Genomic DNA, 20,113 nt, shown 5'->3' with positions numbered 1-20,113 from the left:
CCTCATGTGCCTGGCTCTGCCTGTGACGGGGCAAGGCTCTGTGTGTGCGTCACTGCTGTGTGATGGGTGCAGAGTCACTGTCATGTGCCCCATGGGTGCATGCATCGTCCTGTCCCCACTGGTGCTGTGGCTTTGTGATGTTCTCAGTAAAATGCACTGTTCCAAATTCTGTATCGCTGCTGGGGCCTGGGACAGGGTGCGTGTGGGTCCGTATGGCAGCCCAGCTTCTCCAGGGTCTCCCCACCCAGCAGAGGCCCAGCTGGGTGGGGCAGGAAGTCCAGGGCTTTGGGGTGAGGGGTAAGGAGGCTGAGAGCCAGAACTGGCCTGGCCTCTCTTGGCCATGCCAACCCAGTGGTGCAGGGCCCCTGGGGCTGATAGCAAAACTGTGTGGGGTTGGGGTGGGGCTGGCAGGGCACTGCTGCTTTGCCAGCCAGGCCCAGGGAGGGTTGACTGGACAGACCTGTTGTCTGTGGGTTGTCGGGACACACTGGCTGTCACCACTTCTGTTTCTGTTCTCAGTCCCTGGGGAGCCATGGGGTTCTGCAGCCCTGCCATCCGGGCTTCCCGTAGGAAGGCTAAGGATGAGAGAGGGCGCTGGTCTAGACCAAGGCCCCATCTCAGGGGTTCTGGGCCCTCCCCTCCTCCCAGGGGGAGCCTCATGGACCTAGGGGGCAGCCAAGTCCTGAACTGCTCCCGGCCATCCACAGCCCGGAGGAGATGGGAGTCGGACCCCTAGCACCTGGGGCCCACCTGCCCTAGCGGCCTCTGGGAGTCAGCCCTAGTAGGGGCTCTGGATTGAGGCTCTCTGGGGCGGGGTGGACTGTGGGCTTTTCTGGAGGGAAGGGCTTGGTGGTACAGGGGAGAGGACCTCTTACCAAATGTGGATACAAAACAATTTATTTAAAATGTACAATTGAGGAGGGTGGGATGGGCACTGGGAGGCTTGGCTCTTAGCCACTGTCCCCTCTGCCCCTGTCAGAGGGCACGGTCCACCCCAACCCAACGGAAGGGGCCAGCCCTGCCTGGGTACTCACCATCTAGGGAAGGAGCCATGGGTGAAAGGTGAAAGTAAGCATGACATGCCCCCCCTTCTCAGCAGAGGGGCTGCCCTGTGGGCGATTCACAGTGTGTGCACGGAGGGCCTGGCCAGGCCATCTCTCCTGGACTCAGTTTCCCCAGCTGCACGGTGGCAGTTAGGGGGGTACTCTCTGGGGCTCACAGGAGCCTGTGATTCTTGGGAGCTTGGGGGAGCCTTTTGTTCACCCCATCAGGACCCAGCCCCATAGAATGGGGACCAAATGGGGTCCTCAGAAATGTTGGGGGTCCTCTAGGGTCCTGGGGAGCTGACTCCCAGCAGCTGCTGCATCTGTAACTCCAGCTGTGGGCTGCGAACCCACGAGTGGGCCGAGGGGCAACCCTAGTTGTCAGCCAGGGGTCCAAGAGAGAAGGTGGCTGCGTAGGTGACAGTGGCCGGCGCAGTGCTGGCAGGAGGCCGGGACAGGCAGTGCAGGTTCCCGGTCCTGAGCACACAATGCACGGGCCAGAGCACCACGCAGAAAAGCACCAGCAGCAAGGCCGTGACAAGTGCCATGCGCCTCCAGTCCCTGCAGCGTGCCCAGCAGCGGGCCAGGCGGCCCCGGCGGCTGGCAGGGCCTGGGATGGGAGTGGGTGCGGTGGGCTCGGCGGGCTTGCTGAGGCCCACATCCACGCTCACGAAGCCAGGGGCCGAGAGGCCAGGTGCAGAGGGCTGGGGGCAGCAGCACAGCTTGGTGCCCTCCAACCAGACAGGCTCCTCCAGCCGCAGGTGGGCTGGCATCCGGGCCTGCAGCTGACGGCTGGTGCGCAGCCCGGGGGCCCCGACGGCGGGCACAGCTGTGGGCTGTCGGCAGAACGGGCAGGGCACAGCCTCACTGCCAGGTCGGCCTGTTGGCTGGGCAGCCACCAGCCGTGCCAGGCACTCCAGGCAGAAGACGTGAGTGCAGGACAGCTCCTTGGGTGTCTTGAAGATGTTGTCATAGCCAGAGAAGCAGATGGAGCACTCCAGTGGGGAGGCCACCTTCCCTGAGCCAGGGGTGCCGGGGGACCAGGGGCCGCTGGCCAAGCTGGGGGACCGGGGGCTGCTGGCTGAGCTGAGGGACCGGGGGCTGCTGGCCGAGCTGGGGGACCGGGGGCCGCTGGCCGAGCCGGGGGACCGGGGGCTGCTGGCTGAGCTGAGGGACCGGGGCACTGCTGCTGTAGTGCTGCTCCGGCTGGGGGGTGGCAGGGCCATGTGCCACACCTGCTCGTCTGATGCCATGGCTCTGAGCTGTGGGACAGAGACGACTGTGAGTGACCATGGTTGCCCTTGCCTATACGGGCAGCCCGTCGCTCTCTTTTGTCCAGCACCAGTCCCACCAGTGTCCGAGAAGGACGCTGCCTGCCTGTGGACACCTCCAGAAACCCCACCTGTGCCTGTCCCACCCCCTCCAGCCCCGCTCACACTGAGACAGGGGTGGCATCCCAAGTGCTCGGGCCTGACTGACCCACACAGGGCCCTGGGCACAGGGTGTTGTGCTGACTGCTCCGTGGACACCTTTTGGTGGGCCCGCCCTACCTGGCTGTGCCCCCTGGCAGAGATAAAGGTGACAATGACAGTGGCCCACAACAGGTACTGTTTACATATGGGCTCTGCCAGGCTGGGCCAGGTCAAGTGACAGAAAGGGCAGCATGGAGGGAGGGGAGACTTGGCCAGGTCACCTGGCCAACAGACCCTGGGCTTTCCCCGGCGGGCATGTCTCGGGGTCAGGGCAGTTGTCAGGCAGCCGGGTGAGGACCAGGTGCCAGGCCTGGCTGGGCCAAGCCATCAGTCCACAGGAGACGGCGGCTGCGCGGGGGGGGGGGGGGGAGCCCTGAGCAGGGGTGGGGGCGGTGGCTCAAGGGGGGCTTGTCTTCCAGCAGTGCCCTGAACCTGAAGGACCAGCTTGTCTGGCTGCTGAGGGGGCCCTGGTGACAGCCCTCAGCCCACTGAGAGGATGGGACACGAATGGCCCTCTGTCCTCTCTCAGCCAAGCGCACAGCTGTGCCCTCCTGGCTCACCCCTGTTTCTGTGGGAGACCCTGTCTGTCTCCCTGGCCAGGCTCAGGTGACTGGCCTGCTGACCAGGGCCTCGCCCAGCTCTGCCCCTCCACAAGGCCCAGGTCTCCACCCCAGGCAGCCACAAAGTGGACAGAAGAGACCAGGGCCTTGGGAAGACCCTGACCACATGACCCCAAGGAACTCAGGAGGCCCCCAGAGGTGACTTGGGCCTGACTTTCCAGTCAGTCCAGGCGGGCCAGTGGGGTGACTTCTCAGTGGCATGCCATGAAGGCGCAGGTGTTGCTGCATCATGATTAACTGTCATGAGTCATGGTGACATCACTGTGATGTCATGAGTGTCCCCCCCATCATGACAGGAGATGTCATCGTATCCGGATGACAGCAGTGGTGGCAAGTTAGGCAGCAGGCTTGGCAGGGTCGAGGGGACTGTGGGCTGTCCTCACTCAGGCCTGTGTGCCCCACACAACCGGTTCCTTGGTCTGAGGCCTCACCCCCAAGGAGCTGCCCCACCCTGAGCCTGTATAGGTGAGAGGTGAGTGCCAGCTGAGCAGGCCTTACCTGGTGGGCAGGGGTCAGCGGGGTCGGAGCATGGTCCTCCCGGTTGGCCACCGCTGGGCTCTGAGCCTCCGAGCTCTCCTGCTCCGGCAGCACTTGCTCCTGCCTCTGGGGCAGTGCCAGCCTCTGTTCACCTGGCAGGTGTCCCTCCTCGGGCTGGTGGACAGCAGCTGTCTCAGTGGCCCTGGCCTGGCAGGTGTGTTCCAGGCAGGTGGGGTTCAGGGGTTTGCGTGTGCTCTTTCAGGTGTCAAGTGCTGAGGCGGGTGTGAGTTCTCTGGTTGTGAGTCCTGGCAGGTGTATTTATACGCTCAGGTCATGCTGGCCAAGGGTGTGGCCTTGGCTTTGGGATTGGCTGGCCGCCTGTCCTCTCCCTGGCAAGCTAGGCATCAGAGGGCGGGGAGTCAGAGGTGAGAAGTGAGAGCCTGGGGCGGAGCTACGGGCACAGTCAGTGTAGGCCTCCACAGTCTGGGCAGGTCCGTGGGAGGCCTGGGTAAAACTGCCCCCTGCAGCCCCAGCAATGCCCAAGTGGCCCCCCCAGAATCACATCAGCTCACCACCCTGTTTGGGGCCCTGGTGGCACCTGAGCCCCTTAGGGGCTGCCAACCCCACACTCACGATCTCAGCCCAGCTTATCACACCCTGTGGTCCGCTGACACCCTCCTCACAGCCCCCTCTCCGGCCCTCCCACCTCATGTACATGGCCCACTAACGTGTGTCCACACACGTGTGCCACCCCAGTATGCACGCGCATGACCCTCCCAAACCTTCGATTCTCCTGCCCCTGCCCCCGCCCACTGAAGCCTTCAGGGCCAGGGAGGGATCTCCCTGCTCTGGGCCCGGGGAATGGGGTGAGGGGTCAAGCCCCCCCAAGGGGTGGAGTCAGAGGTGAGGATGCAGCAGGGACCAGGAGGGCCACAAGGACTTGTCAGGGGTCAGTGTCTGCTATGGGCACCCTGGGCCACGCACATGGGACCCAGGAGCCCAAAACAGCCCCACCCAGCTGGGGGGGCTGAAAATCTTCCTGGGGGAGTAAAGAGGTTTTGGCCAGTCAGCATGGGGTCCCGGATGTGCTGGAGGGGCCTGGGCTGCACCCCCCACACCCAAAGCCCAGCCCTCCCTGCAGTTGTGGCAGGCTACCCACCGCCCAGCCACGCACAGCACCTCAGTGCAGGTCCGAGCTGATCTCAGGGCGGTGGGCCCTGCCGCTGAGACGTGACCCCAGTGTTGAGCCTGTGGGGAGTGGGGTCCAGCCTGGGTGGTAAGGGTGGCCTGCCTTACACCCATAGGCTGCCCCCACACCCCTGGCAGGTGCCCACCGACCACCTCAGCTGGTGGGCCAGGACCCCTCGAGATCCCCAGTCCCTGAAGCACTAGGAGCGGCACTGAGAGACCACAGAGGTCAGAGGTCAGCAAGAGGAAGACCAGCTTCAGGAGGTGGGTGGGGGCACGGGAGCCCAGGAAGAGCCAGCCTTGGGGAGACAGCGAGGTGGACAGCTGAGGCCCTCATGTGGAGGCAGAGATGCCATGTGCCTGCAGGAGGTGGGGACAGTGGCCTCCCCTGCAGGCAGAGAAGGCGGGGCCTGGGTTCGGGAAGGGACCCCAGCTCCTCCTTATGCCGGAGGGGAGCCTCAGAGAGGTGCCTGACAAGGACGGCGGGGCAGAGAGGGGGGATGGGGATGCAGAGAAGGGCAGGTGCTCAGAGTGGGGGTGGGGACTCAGTCGGCAGAGGGCGGGGCTCCTGGGTCAGGGCGTGGCCCAGCCCAGCTGTGCACCACAGGGCCACGTTCCCATGGGGACCTCCAGGACATGTCCTCAGTCCCTCTACTCTGAGGACACCATCCTGAGGACTCCTGGGAATGTCCCAGCTGAGGTCACACAAGCTCCCCAGGGGACAGTCAGTGCCCAGTCAAAGGGACAGGAAGACCTGAGGAATGCGCCCCCTGGGGGTGACCAGGCCTCGCTGGACACAAGGCAGGGCCAGAGCCAGGTCCCACACTCGCTCACCCTCCAGCCCACTGGGGGCAGCTGTGCCCGTACACGCACGGCTGTACGCGCCCTCTGTGGGGGCGGGTGGGCGTGCACATGCCAGCACATCCTCCTGGCTGAGTGTGACAGTGCATGTGCCCCTGCATGTACAGGTACGTGCACACGTGTTGGGAGCACAGCTGCCAGCATGCAACCCTGTCGCCTGGACCTCACTGGACAGGGGAGAGGACAACACCCTCGCTGACACCACTGTCTAGACATGGCTCTTAGGTGTGGGGGTCCTGAGCCCCCAGCCACTTGGGCAGAGAGGACTGTCCTCCAAGGCCTGCCTTGGCCCCTCCCCAGGACCGGGTGCCACCTGGCACAGGATGTGGCTGCATGTGAGGCACTGCAGGGCTGGTCTGGGGCTCAGGGGACTGGGGCCGCAACCCCCGTCTGCCCAGCACTGGCTGACTTGTCAACTGCTCCGCTGCCCTGTGCCCGCTGGCCAGGGACACCAGCGCTGAGGCTCTGGGACATGGCCGCACTGCCTGCGAGGTCCTGGCCCCCGACATGGGAGGTGGAGGCTGAACCAAAGCTTGGGATCTGGGTGGGATCTCCAGCCCACCCCCGGGCACTGGGCTCTGGACCAGGTGGCTCTGCTGGCCAGTCAGGTGGGCCCAGCAGTCCTGGCCCTCCCACGCCTGCCGCGGGAGCTAAGTCCCCAAAGGTCGGCCTGGCTGCCCCTCCCCAGCCTTGCTGTGGCTGGCTCTTTCTGGGGCCCAAGCCCAGGACCCCGCCTCCACCTCTCCAGGCCCACCCAGTACTGCCCTGTGCACCCGCCTCCCAATGCTGCTGACCTCTGACCTCTGCTGGCTGTCAGCGCTTCTCCCAGTGCTGAGGATGAAGGAAGAAATAAATGAGCTGCAGCTGTGACCCTGAGGCGGCACCCCCCCTGAACCGTGCTCACCTCCTGGGGCATCGTGGTGAACGCAGTCCCCGCTGACTTCTGTGGTGGTGGACATGGTGCACCACCTGTCTGCTTTGGCCTGAGCTATGACCCCACAAATTGGCTTCACTTTGGCCTCTTCTCTGAGGGCCTGGAGCCCAGGTGAGGGGCTCTAGATGGAGACAGACTAGGGAGAGGGCTGCATCCCACCCCCACTGCAGACCACCTGCCCCTTACAGTGTCCCCATCCCAACCTCAGGCACCCCTACCACTTGCTCTCTGGCCTGGATGCCCAGGTCATGGGGATGCTGAGTCCAGCAAACCCACCCCTACTCCCTGGGCCTGAGACAGTGCACCAGGCCCAGGGTGTCCAGTGGCACAGGTCAGACTGGTGTGACTGGGGGTGCAATGGCCCAGGCTGCAGCCTCAAAGGTCAGGGGAAGGGCATCCCAAGTGTGGGGCTGGGGGCGGGAGGAGGAGACAAACTCCAAGAAAGTTGGTGGAACCTGCAAGGTTTGTGGGAGGGATGTGGCCAAAGGGACCCTGGGTTTCGGGGTTGGGGGAGATGGGGAGGGTGGAGGGCACCCTCTAGGCTTGGGCAGCTGGACCTGCCATCTTGGTCAAACATGGCTATTTCCTGTTTTACCCTAAAGTTAGGAGTGTGGCTTGGTGCCATCCTAGGAGCAGTGGGCATGAGCTTCCTCCCCTTGAGGGCTGAACGGCCCCCCTCCTTGATGGGCAGGGGTGTGTGGGGGCCACACATAGACTGGCCCTAAGTCCTCTCCCTTCCCTGTGGTCCCTGAAGCCAGTGGGGACCCTGACCCTGGTCTCCCCATCTGCTGTGCCCCCTTCACCCACAGAGAGGGCCAAGAGGAAGAGCAGCCAGGCCCGAGGGGTACAGCCCAAGCCCGTGACGTTGAAAAGCCCACGCGGGGCCTCTGTGAGCACAGCAATGGGCGCTGCTCAACACCCCTCCTTCCTGTCTCCACCAGGGCTTGTCCTGGGGCTCCACGCTGTGTCCGATTCCGTCTGGCCAGGCTGCCTCGTAGCTGCAGATGCTGCAGGAGCAAGGGGCTGCCCCCTGCCCGGGCCTGGGCCTGGGGAGGCTGGTGGCCACGGGCAGGCAGGCAGTGCCCAGAACACAGGACGACGGAGCTCAGGGAGCCATCCTGCTGCCCCCCGGGTGTGCACATGCTACGTGCCTGCCACAGCCCAGCAGACACTCCCCCAGTTGCCCGATGGCCATAACCTCAGACCAGGGTTCCCAGGGACAGGTGAGCAGGCAGCAAGGTGACAGGACAGCCAGCAGCCAGGCCTGGGAGTGGCTCTCTGCTGCCCCCACAGGCAGGGCTGTGCTATGGCAGCTCAGTCCTGGCTGGCTCTGGGGGTGAAGCCCCGGGCCCTTTTTGGCCAGGCCGCCCACTCAGTGGCCCCTCCAGCTGGCACTCTGCCCACCTGTCACTTCCTCCTGGGGCCCATGGGCTTCCCCTAAGCTCCACACTCCCCACTAGGCCTGCTCGGGCTGCAGAAAAGCCCCTCTGAGAAGCAGCCACACCTCCCATCTCAGGCTTGACAGGCTGGGGGCTGCTGGGTTGTCCTGCCTGCCTGAGGTAGCTTGGGACAAACCCCCTTCTCCCAGAAATGACATTCCAGAAGGTGGGGGCTGTGTGCGGGTACCTGCCCCGGCCTCAACACAGGCTTTTGGGTGGGGGTCCTGGTCCTTGTTGAGGGCTCTCCACACCCCTGTCCTGGTGAGAAGCTGCTCTGGACGGCGGGGCCATGCCTGCTCAGGGGCACATGAAGCCTGGAGCAGCAAGGACAGGAAGGGAAAGCCCAGAAGTTTATTGGACGTGGTGTCTAGGTGGCTGCCCTTTGCGCTGCCAGACAGGAGGACGCACGCACATCTGCACACGGGGACAGCCTGAGCCGGCACTGCTGTAAGGAGGGCACAGGAGGCCCACCGCCAAGCCCTGCCTTGGGCTCCTCAGACACCGACCGGGCACCGAAGGAGCAAGTGTGGGCCTCGGCTCAGGGTCTGGGACGGACAGCCGCGCTGGGCGCAGCGCCGGGAGGTAGCCACACACATGCCTTTCGCAGGAGCTATGGTCCTTGCAGGGCAGGCAGGATAATCCGGGCCACACCCCAAGTAAGTGGGCCCCAGGCAGACATGCCCTGGGCACCCGGCAGCTGCAGGCAGTGCCGTCCCGGGTGGGCGAAGCCTACTGTGCGTGGGGCCCAGGCTCTTCTACAAATGCATTTCACTTATAGACAGAAATCCACAGGACCCAGGCGACTCACTCCTGTAGCTCCTGGAAACGAGGGGTCGCGGGCTCAAGGGCTCGTGCTGAGTCCCTGTCCTCCATCCCAGTCTGGGCACCAGCTGGGACGCCCAAAGGCCTCCGCTTCACTGCCCTTAGAAGGGTGTCTGCCTGCTGGGCTCCTGACAGGCAGTGGCTGGCCGGGTCCCTCACTGTCTGTCCCTAGGCGAGGGCCCCATGGCCTCCCTTGCAGCCCAGGAGTACAGCACCTTCAGGAGCCCCTGGTTGCTGCTCAGCAGCGCCTGTCGCTGGGAGACGAGAGCCAGGCCTGGGGCAAGTCCAGGACTGCGCAGAACCCTCCCAGGACAGAGCCTGGCCCTGTGTTCAGGGCTTCCTCCACAGCTTCCTCCTTGGCTTCCTCCTCGGCGGTGTGCAGAGCTGTAGGTGAGCCTCGGGGTCAGACGTTGCTGACCCGGGCTTCCACCAAGGAGACAGCAGCAAGGCCCGTGCCCCTGTCCGAGGGCCTCTCCCGCCTGACATAACGTGGCTTCCGCACTGAAACAGGGTAGGAGACAGGTGGGGTGAGTGCAGGGCCTGGGACAGGGAGCACACCCCACTCGGCCTGCCCACAAGCAGGAGAGCGTCGTGATGGACTTAAGCTGCCCCTGTGCCCCACCCCCCAGCACACCCCAAGCACCATGGCCTGGGCAGTGCCTGTCATACCCAGAACCCAGAGCCACAGGTCACATCGTACATCACAGGGTGCATGGTGGCCCCCAAATGTGTCCACTGTCTCAGCCCCAGAACCCACAGATGTGATCTCATTTGGGAACAGGGTCGGTGAAGTTGTGATGAAGTTAGGGGGCGTGAGCTGAGGTCCTCCTGGGTCCTCTGGGGAACCATAACTCCAGGGACCAGTGTCCTCACAAGGAACCACAAGCCCAGGGACGCCTGAGCCACTGGGACTGAGAAGGCGGGAAACACCCCCTGCTGGGAGCCTCAGAGAGGGCAGCCCCAGCTCTGATCCTGAGCCTGCGCGGTGGGCTGTGCACTGCAGCTGCCCTGGGAGATACACGGGGTCCGTGGGAAATGCGAGGCGCTGCAGGCCGGCTGCTCTAGGGTCCTGCAGACAAGTGCTTCTGGGAGCAGAGCAGGCCCGGCCTGGACCCAGTGGCTTCTCTGTCCCCCAGAGTGGCCCGGCCTCTCCTTTCCCTGCCACAACCTTTGAAACAGTGGTGAGAACAGGGGCGGGCGAAGGCTCCCGGCAGAGGCTGGGTGACCGCGGTGCTCGTGGCACTGCCCACTGAGGCAGGACACGCCTGACACAGTAAAATGAAGCCCCAGCCCTCAGGGGGACCACAGGAGGCCCGGCACCTGCCACTCAGGTAGGGCTCGGCGAAGGGGCCAAGAGAGGGTGGCAGAGGTGACCCCTGACCCCATGCTGGGGATCCTCCTCCTGCTTCCATGGACCCAACATCCCAGGAAAGAAAGGAAAAGGGCACACGAGCCGTGGCTAACGAAGGGGACTGGCTGGCATCCCAAGCAGATGGGGTGGGGGATGTGGGGTCAGACACCACCGAGCCCAAGTCCCTGGCCGTCCCTGGTGTGGCCCCATGGGGGCAGCTGATGACGGAGACAGCCAGCATTTTGAAATTCTCACACAGAGCCGAGGGGCCCCGACAGGAGAGGGCAGTGGGAGCCAACGTACCTGAGGACTGTGGCGGGGGGATCACCGCGGCCTTGGAAGGAAAGAAGGGCAGTGAGAGGGTGGGGCGCAGGGGCACAGGACAGCCAGCCCCCCTGGTTACTTACGGCTTCGCCAGGCTGCAGGGCTGGGGCTGTTGGGGAGAGCACAGGTGTCAGGCAGGGACCGTGCAGCCACCTCAGCAGGGGCTTGGCCAGGTGGGGGGTCCCTCCACACCCCTGCCTAGCAATGCCCTAGGCCTGGTGGTCAGCCTGGCCACACATCCCGCCCCAGTCCCTGGGCGAACCACCCCCAGGCCCCTGCTTCCCGCCCTCAGAGGGGACCAGCTGGCCCTTGGGGCACTTCTATGGGCCACCAGGCTGCCACACTGTGCGAGCCTCCCTTCTAGGCTCCCACGAATGGCCTCAGAGGGGACCACCTCCACCCCCACCACCCTGGCCTCTCCCAGGACTGCAGCTCCTGGGGCTGAGCAAACGCTGCTCTCTGGCAGTGGGGAAGAGGCACACACAGACCTGGGCCCACCATGGCCAGCAGGCTCCCAGCACTGACCCCAGAGCCCCGATCCTGGGAGGTGGGAAGGGCCGGCCCACCACTCAGGACAGGGGCTGTGGCAGCTCCATGGAAGTGCCTGGTTGCGGGGGGGGGGGGGGGGGGGNGGGGGGGGGGGGGGGGGGGGGGGGGGGGGGGGGGGGGGGGGGTGGCAGTGGGCCTCAGCCACTGGCACTGTCCGCTGAGGAGTCTGGTCTGCTGGCGCCCCCTGCTGGGCATCCTGAAGGGCACAGCAGCAGTGACACCCATCCTCAGGGAGCAGGGCCAGCGTCTAGGCTGTGTGGAGTCACAGCAGCACCCCCTCCGTGAAGACCCCAGGAGGTCTGCACCCTGGGGCCAGCACAGCCCCTCTCCCCTGGGCCCCAGGGCCACTCTCAGGGTTTGTGGGTGGACACCAGCACAGCCCAGCCCCCGAGTCCACCAGGCAGCACTCAGGGCCTTGCAGGGGCTGCTGCTCAGCAGCCTGTGGCCAGGCAGGTGCTGGCTGCCACGGCAGGGACAAGTACCTTTGTTTCTTCCATAGCAGAGCCTGGGCAGTTTACTGGCGCGCTTGAGGTAGAAAAACCCAGCCACTGAGAGGATGAGGCTGGAGCTGAGGAAGAAGGTCCCCAGGAAGAGGGAGGCTGCCACCTGAGGGCCCCCTGCAGGCAAAGGCGGCACGTCAGCCCTCCCTGCACACACCTGGGCCCAGCAGCCAGGAGGAGGGGGAGTCCCAGCAAGTCGGCAAGTGTGTCTGTCCAAATCTGCAGCACCCGAGCCAGGTGTATGCAGCCTTTCCTGCAGCCGCCGCCCCTGCTGCCAGCCTGGCCCCGGGGACAAGAGGCTGGGCCGTGTGGGCGGACCCCACCCTAAACTCAGCTGCTCTGTGCCACCGGCCTCTGTGGTCCGGGTCAGCACAGGGTCCACAGTCCAGGTGCCCAGGGAACAGGTCCTAGGGGACACGCCCCTTCTAACCAGGCACCAGTACACCTGGCTGCAGTGGCCCCACTGGTCGTCTCAGGCAGGACAGATGCCTGGCAGCCGGCCCAGGAGGTTAGGGCACTTGTCTGGGGCAGCGCCTGCAGTCCCCTCCAAGCCCCGCATCCTAGAAGAGCCCCGGGGGTGGCGGGAGGGCCTGCCCCTGGATCTCTGGAGAACCACACGGTTCCCCGTGGACCAAGAACTGGGCGTGCCAGGAGGGAGGCAGAGGTGGCAATGCGGTGCTCTGAGGGATTCCGCTTGCTGGGACTGTTCAGAGCTGGGCAGTCCCAGCTGGGCAGAGCTCACGGCAGGTGGTCTGGCCCTGGCATGGATATGGCCCCGCTGGGGCAGCACCAGTGGTCTGTCTGCACCAGGCACAGCCCGAGGATGCCCCGCCCCCCATGACCTGTGCAGAGGCCCTTCTCTGGTCTAGGAAGCAGGGACACTTACCGAGACTTGGCTGCCCGGGTGTCCCTGTGTTCCTGTTCACGGGGGGCTGCGTGCCCTGGCCAGCAGCTGTGGGGAACACGCCTGTTAATGCTGGGCCACGCATGGGGACCCTGTGAGGTTCCCCAGGAAGCCAGAGACACAGCCGCCAGGGGAGTCACAAGAAAGGATGACCATGGAGGCAGAACAGCCCTCAGCCTGCTGCTGTCCTGATTGGAAACAAGACGGGGAGAGGGGTCCAGGGCCAGTGGGCACCCTGATGCCCTGGGGACGGGAAGGATCCCCCCCCCCCATCCCTCCAGAACTGGGAGATGTGGACTTGGTGCGAAGTGGGCCAGGTGGGCATTGTGGGGGGCAGTGACCTATGGCTTCTGCACTCGGAGCTGTTGGAGGGCCTGCTCCTGCCCTGGATGCAGCTGGCACCCTCATCCTTGTTCCAGCGCCTGAAGCAGCCTGGGCTGCAGAGGCAGCAGCAGGAGACGCTCAGCTTGCTGCCCGCTGGCTGAGCGTCTGCACTTTCTGATTATACAAGTTTTCATTCCAGGCACTAAGCAAGCCGTTCTGGAGGGACAGCCTCAGAAATGCCTCCCACTCACGACAGGGCCTCCCGTTTCCACAGCCTTGACCACCAGGCTCATGAGCCCCCCTCCCCCCGCTGCCAGGGCTTGCGCTCCTCACTCAGTCAGGTGTGGCCTGGCTCTGCAGCCGCCCCTCCCCCAGGGTCCCAGCACACCCAACCACTTCCTGCCCACACTGCCCGTCACCAGCAGCCACCCACGCCAGGACTGGGAGCAGGCCGGCTCCCCTGGCCTGTGACTGATGGACAGTCTGTCTTGCCAGCTGCACCCTACCAGGACAGGAGTTTTGTCCAACTCCATTATTATTATTATTATTATTATTATTATTATTATTATTTTAGAGAGAGAAAAAGGGAAGTAGAAAGAGAGGGAAAGAAACATCAATGTGTGGTTGCCTCTCACAAGTTCCCCACTGGGGACCTGGCTTGCAACCCAGGCACGAGCCCTGACTGGGAATCGAACCAGCAATCCTTTGGTTCACAGCCCACATTCAATCCACCGGGTGAGCTATACCAGCCAAGCTCATTATTATTTCTTATTGTCCCCAACAGCTGGCACAGAGGTGGAGCAAGCACACTTGGCCCATTCTGAGTGCGGGTGTCGAACGCCAGTGCTGGCCATGGCTGTGTCCAGAAGGAGTCTGCAGGCTGTAGGCCCTCACAGAGGACTTCAGACGTTTAGGCCACACAGACGGCCAGTGCGAGAGGAAGGCCTTTTTGCTGTGACACCAAGCAGTGGCAGGGCCTAGAGGGCGATGGCACAGCCAGGACTCCCTGCAGCGCCCATGAGGCCGTGCACTGTACGGGCCCAGTAGGACCCCAGGTGGAGTCAGTCTTCTGCTTCCTGTGTGAACACAGTTTCTCTTCTAAAGCGGTGAGTTTGGCTCTGTCCCTTGATGTTTCTCGGGAGCGGCAGGGCAGGGCAGGGCAGGCTGCAGGGAGGCACCCAGCAGTCAGCTCCAGGAGGCCTGGGACTTGGCCTGGTGCCGATGCAGCGCCTCTAGGAGAAGCCCCAGCTGCGCTGAGTGCAGGGACAAGGCACAGCCCCAGAGCCAGGGCCAGACGCACTTCAGGCACTGAGGCTGATGCTGGAGCCAACAAGGCACTTTGAAAACCCCCTGCTGCCTGCTTGGCTGGTGAGGATGGTCACTTCCTAGCAGGGTCAGGAACCTGCAGATACCGGGGACCTGCAGGCCAGAGGGTTCACCCAGGTCTACAATACAGCCCGTGAAGTCTGCAGAGGAGCCCTCAGTTGGCTTTTTAAAGTCTATTCCAGACTCCTCATGAAAAGACCCCGCCTGGCAGACTGAGAGGAGCGCACCCAGCCCTGTAGCTCCCACTGAGCTCATGAAGCACTCAGCCCACGGCGAGACCGGACTGACTTCAGGAGCGAACCAGTCCTCCCGGGGCTGCCTGTGGCAACAGGACGCAGAGGAAATGGTGCTGCAGCAGGAGCCCTCCTGCACCCGTGTGCACACGGGAGGCCAGGCCTGCTCACGCCTGAGGCTTACCCACCTCTGGGCTGGACCGGATGGGACTCACTAGCTGCCCCCAACACCTGCCTACAGCCCTCCACACTGATGTCTGCGACTGCCTCCCGCCCTCCGGCTGGGAGTCACTAAGAACTGAACTGCCCTTTGCCTGAAGCCCTGCACACCAAGGCTGGACAACCTGGAATCACCACAGCAGGTGACATGTGACATCCTTCGCACCGGCTGCCAAGTGGGCTGCTCACAAAGGACATGAGGACCCCAGAGCCACCACCAGAGAGCTGGGTGACCGACCAGGAGTCTGTCACAGATGGCTACCACTGGCCTCACTCCAGCTACATCTGGAAGTTGTCTCAGCTGGCCGATCTCTGGACTCTGGTCTAGGTCTGCATTTGCTCCAACCGTCAGCCTTCATTTTCCCTTTGTTTCCACAAAGGCACCTCTTACTCCCAACCTGCTGACCCCCACCACACAGGCCTCACTGGAGGGGGCCTGCCCGCTGCACTCCCATCTGCTGGTGCCTCTACAGCGACCGACTCCTGGTTCCAAGCATGGGGTGGAAGGAAGCCAGAATATTGCTGCAAAATGTGCCTCTTTGACGTAAACATTAGTTTTAGCGTAAGACACTTAAAAACAGGTGCAGGTGCAGGAAGGGCGGTCTCATCCCCCTCCCCCTCCTCGTGAGGGCTCCATGTCAGGCACACTCGCTCCCATCTGTCTGACTGCTTCTCCCGTCACTCTCTCTCCCATCAGCCCTGTCTGAGGGCCCAGCTGGGCCTCCCCAGGAGCACGACCAGCATCCTGCCTCCCTGCACCCCCCCACTGCTTGGTGCCAGTCTCCCCACAGGGCACTGCCCAAACCACCTGGATGAGGTAGCCAGGCCAGGAGGGAGGCTTGCACGGGGCCTGCCTCTCCCACTCCCCTTCCAGTGCCCTCTGGGCCCCCACTGGATGTGGGGAGCTTGACAGAGCAACCCCCAAGGCTGGCCTCCGCCAGCTTATGCCAAAGTGCCTACCTGGGCCACACAGGCTCGTGCCTGGGCAGGTGGTGTTGGCGTCCACCACGTCCACACAACACTCGGGCTGCTGGCCCTAGAGGGAAATGGCAGTCAGCACCCAGATCCTGCGGGCAGGTGGCTCACGCAGGACCTAGAGGACCTAGGGGTGAGATCCTAGGGGCGGGGTCCCACCTCCGAGGGGCTGGAACTAGATGGCTCCAACCTCCCTTCCTGGCCCCTCAGTGTGACCAGGCAATGGGGCACCTACCACGCTCTCTGAGGATTTGCTGGCAACTTCTACCAGGAGGCCGGCCAGGAGGACGGCGCGCTGGAGCGCCATGTCCCGGAGCTCAAGGTCTGCAACAGAGAGGGGCGCTGTGGGGCCATGGGATTGGGGGGTGGAGGACCTCACCCGCCTTCTAGGACACCAGCGGCAGACATCCAGCTCCTGCCCGCCCAGCACTCAGCAGTCAGGACTGCTGGGCTGCCGGGAGTCCTGCAGCCTGAGTCCTGCTGGTGCAAGGCCTGGGAATCAAGGTACCCAGCGGGGCCCCCGAGGGTCACTATGCAGCCAAACCAGGTGGGGCCTCAACTGGACTTCCCATAGGGAGCCTGCCAGCTGGGGGAACATCTGACCTGGGCTCTGGACTGCACCCCCAGCAGCTCCCATAGGAGGGCCTGAGCAGAGGTAGGTGGGTGGGTGGGCAGGATGAGCAGTCCCTGCATGTGAGCTCAGACAGGCCTGGCCACCCGTCACCGCATTCCATCCCCCACTGGCTGGGCCTGAGCTGCCACATTGCTATATAAGCCGACCTGCATGTCCCTGAGGTAAACTGTCAGTCTTCGCAAATCGCTGTCAACTCGCAGGTCGGTGGTGACCATAGTCACAGCATTTTCACACATCAGAGTCACCTCTAAGACCCTGCACTTGACAGAAACAGCTGAGGGGCAGTTGGGCAGGGAGTCTCAGGTCACGAGCATCAGAGCCCGGGCAGCTGCCTAAACTTCCCTCCCAGGGGGCTGAAGACAGCGCATCTGGGGCTGGGCAAGGGACCAAGGGTTCCTGCCTGGAGGTCCTTGTGGGGAGGGCCCACTGTCCAGGGCTCGTTCCGGCCTCCTGGAGCAGGGGGGACATGCACACACACACCAGGAAGCCGGTCCTGAGCAGTGACAAAACCACCTCCTCTCTGGCCTGTTAAGCGCCGCCCCCCCCTTGCCCCTCCCTGAGGGACCTCCTTTCTGCAGTGAGAACTCTCTCTTTACCCAGCACTGCTGACATCATAAGTGGAACGATCCCTCTGGGGTGGGATCCGAATCATTACTTAGAGACTGCCTTTCCTGCCTCATGGAAAAGTCCAGAGGTTGGGGCCCTTCCATTCACTCTCCAGTAAGAGGCACCCTAGGGTCACACTAAGTCACAAAACGCTGTTTCTGTTAAGCACTTAAGGCCAGTGGGAAGGCGGTGAGTTCCGGGAACTCAGAGGCCAGGGCTGGCACTGCGAGCAGCAGCACAAGCAGCTGGGCCAACACACGCGAGTTCACGGGGACGGACGTCAGGGGAGGGCGGCTCTGCACAGACCACACGGGACACGGGGTCCGGTCCCTTGGGGACAGGAGGGACAGGATGTGGAGCAACTCCACAGGTGACACCACCCGACCCAGGTGACCCAGGAGGACACCCCCAGAATGTCGTGGTGCAGACGTCAGGTGCCCCCGATATCATGCAGTGAGGGGCCACCTCAGCTGTGGGTGCTGTCTCCACACACCCACAGCCCCGGTCTCACCAGAGAACACACGAGACAAGTCCAGCGTGAGGGACGCTCGACACAACACCTGAGCAGCCTCGGAAAGTAGTCACGGCCATGCCAACCCAGGAGGGGCTGAGATGCTGCTACAGAGCAGGGGACAAAGGAGACATGTGGCATCTGACACAGGTGGGGCAGAGGGAAGGGCAGGAAGCACAGGAAGTCCGGCGTCTGGGCTGGAGTGGCAGCCACGCTGCTCCTGAGTTTCGGGCGAGTGCGTCAGGGTTAGCACGGATCCCTGTTCAGAAACACCGGCTGCCTGCAGCTTTCCTGAAACCTGAAACTACTCCAAGATTTCTAAAGGTAGTTTAAAAAATGCTGCAGACCATTAATAAAATGAATATGCAGGTTGAAGGATGGGAGGTGACACTGGTGACACATCTGAAGAGCCTTGTCTCCAGAAGGCATGAGGGACTTCACAGTGGTTTGGGAAAAGGCAAAAGGCAGGATTGGGCCACGAAGCGTCCGGGAGGGCTCAGGTCAGTGAGCTCAAGGAAATGCAGACGGAAGCTGCTGCTGGCCCGTGAGGCCCTGGGCAGCACCTCCACTGGGCATCTGCCCGACAGCAGTGAGAACTCGTCACAGGAAACAGGCAAGGGAATTACATCACCTCTGTTGCAGGAGCCAAACAGGAGGAGCCCCCAGCTCGGTCAGAGGCCCACAATGCGTCCCCAGGAAGGGAGGTGACGCAGGAACCCAAGCAGGAGGAAGGGCAGGTGCGGTTCAGCTCCGTTACAAGGGTGCACAAGGCAAATCTAAGGAGGGCTGGCGGCGAGAACCAGGGTGCTTGCTTCTGGAGGTCAGGTCTGTAAAGGCTTACGAGGTTTCTGCCAGCTCTGGTGGCGGTGACAAGTCAGCAGAGATCACCCTCGATTCTCACGGTTCGGGGGTGGGAGGTCCAAGACTCCAGCCAGGAGGTTTGGGGTCCGAGGCCCCTCCTGATACACAGACGGTGTCCCCTCACTATCTGCTTCTGTGTGGCCTCTCCAGGGAGCATGAGCTGGGACAGGGGTCCCTCCCCTCTTAGCAGGGCACTGTCCCACCAGGACCCACCCTTCTAACTTCCACACCCTAGGCACCTCCCAAGACCCCACCTCCACCCTCACACAGGGTCAGGGCTTTGACTCATGGCCGTGGGGACACAAGCCTTCAGCCCACAAGGCGACAGGAATGTTTTCCAACGTGATGGGGGTGCAAGTGACACAGCTGGGTGCACCTGTCAAAACTGGTCAGGCTGGACTGTGCTTGTCACTGATGGGAATTACACGTCAAAACCAACCAAATAAATGCAGTTCACTTTCTGTTTGAAAACCTTAGTGGGGCCAAAAAGCTATACAACTGGATAAAACAATTTCTACAAGGTAGTAGGAAATCTGAGAATTTAAATCGGACTACCCGTGCATGTTCTTTCAAGTGCCTATTTTTCCTGTGAAGAGTTGCTTTCAATGAATAAGCGTCCTCAGGTCATGGGGATTCTAATTGAGTCACGCGTGAAGGTAACGGGGTGGGCGGGGGGGGGTGACCCTGAGCCAGCGGTCAAGGATTAGGTGCTGGCAGGACAACCATGTGCACAGCCTCCCCCAGGAGGAAGGCCCACTGGACGACCACCAGGACCACAGGGGTGGGGGATGGCAGTCCGACGGCTGGTTGCGGGTGCGTGGACCTTTCTGCTTCTCCCACCCTTAAGACATCCATTTGCTCTGCAGAACGAGGTGGAGTGTACACGTGCCAGGAAAAGAAGCTTTCTGCACAATCCAGACTATTTTCTTCTAGCAACAAGCTTCTGAAAACAATCTGGCATTAGGACCCTGGCTGGACCCCGAAGCCCGACAGGGACAGACCAAGGTTGCCTCCGTTCGCCGCGGCGACACTGAGAACAACGCGAACAAACGCGAATTCGCTGGGACGCGGCGGTTAAGAGTTGTCACAAAACAGCTTTGGGGGCAGAAGTTGTATTTGCCAAAACGCTGTCCCTTGAAATGCTCTAAAAAACGTACCCAAACCACCTAGTCTCAAATCACACCGGAACTAAAACATCTATTACATCGTTCCGGTGACATCGCTGAACCGCGACGGGAATACCTGCGTTACGGCTAAACCTGCACTATTTCGGGGCGATGAACGTGCTAACCTCTGAGAAGAGGCCCGTCAGGTCCCGGTCGGTCCAGCACGGCCGGACGCCGTTTGGGGGCAGTTCGGGGACGAGGTTCCTAGTTTCGGGTACGGGGGCTCCCTCAGGCCACGACGCCCGGGGATCCGGTCGCTCTGGGGTCCCCGTGGATTTTTGTCCGGCCTCCGCGCTCCGCCCCCGCACCGAGACTGCCCGGCCCGGGCGTCCGCATTCCTAAGCCCCGTGTCCGCGCAGTCACCGCAGCCCGTCCGCCTCCAGCGCCTCACTCACCCCCGCGCCCTTTGGGTTCCTCTTTCGTACCCCCCGCCCTCCAAGCGGTCGCGCAGTACCCCCTGGGACTTGTAGTCTCTCCGCTACCGCGGCCCAGGTTTTAGGACACAAGATTCCCAGCCTAAAACTACACATCCCGGCGGTTCGTGCGAGAGCTAATTCTCACCAAGTGGGTTCCGGCACAGGGTGCTCGCGAGGCCGGAGGAGGCCCGCGCGGAGCGATCTGGGAGGTGTAGTCTAGAGCGCCTCGGTTCTAGGCTCCGGGCCCTGGAGTGGACTACGGCGTTAGGGGAGGGACTACGGCGTTAGGGGAGGGACTACGGCGTTAGGGGAGGGACTATGGAGTCGGGGGAGGGACTACGGCGTCAGGGGAGGGACT

At 63.1% G+C, this 20,113-nt stretch overlaps 2 protein-coding genes across 6 annotated transcripts; both read right to left on the bottom strand.

Moving 5' to 3' along the window:
- Positions 1-879: 879 nt before the first annotated feature.
- Positions 880-4,727, bottom strand: RNF223 (ring finger protein 223). Its single transcript, XM_037062258.1, has 2 exons — positions 3,634-4,727; positions 880-2,305 (listed from the first exon to the last, which is right to left on the bottom strand). The coding sequence occupies exon 2, from the start codon at positions 2,294-2,296 to the stop codon at positions 1,418-1,420; it is 879 nt and encodes a 292-aa protein (XP_036918153.1). The 5' UTR covers positions 2,297-2,305; positions 3,634-4,727; the 3' UTR covers positions 880-1,417.
- A 3,634-nt stretch (positions 4,728-8,361) lies between these two features.
- On the bottom strand, positions 8,362-19,869 carry CUNH1orf159 (chromosome unknown C1orf159 homolog). 5 transcript variants are annotated; one of them, XM_037062262.1, is made up of 8 exons: positions 19,465-19,721; positions 18,154-18,584; positions 15,797-15,885; positions 15,547-15,622; positions 12,467-12,532; positions 11,563-11,697; positions 10,511-10,541; positions 8,362-9,357 (listed from the first exon to the last, which is right to left on the bottom strand). In XM_037062262.1, the coding sequence occupies exons 3-8, from the start codon at positions 15,866-15,868 to the stop codon at positions 9,012-9,014; spliced, it is 726 nt and encodes a 241-aa protein (XP_036918157.1). In that variant the 5' UTR covers positions 15,869-15,885; positions 18,154-18,584; positions 19,465-19,721; the 3' UTR covers positions 8,362-9,011. The 5 variants fall into 5 exon arrangements, with proteins under 5 accessions (XP_036918157.1, XP_036918155.1, XP_036918154.1 ...); XM_037062264.1 differs by lacking the exon at positions 18,154-18,584 and adding an exon at positions 10,615-10,640 and having other exon boundaries at positions 9,158-9,357; XM_037062260.1 differs by lacking the exons at positions 18,154-18,584; positions 19,465-19,721 and adding an exon at positions 19,735-19,869.
- Positions 19,870-20,113: the final 244 nt, after the last annotated feature.

Source organism: Sturnira hondurensis, unplaced genomic scaffold, assembly GCF_014824575.4.
Source record: "Sturnira hondurensis isolate 20B ecotype Veracruz unplaced genomic scaffold, ASM1482457v3 Scaffold0013931, whole genome shotgun sequence".
Lineage (NCBI taxonomy): Eukaryota > Metazoa > Chordata > Mammalia > Chiroptera > Phyllostomidae > Sturnira > Sturnira hondurensis.
This window is presented reverse-complemented; position numbering and strand designations above follow the sequence as displayed.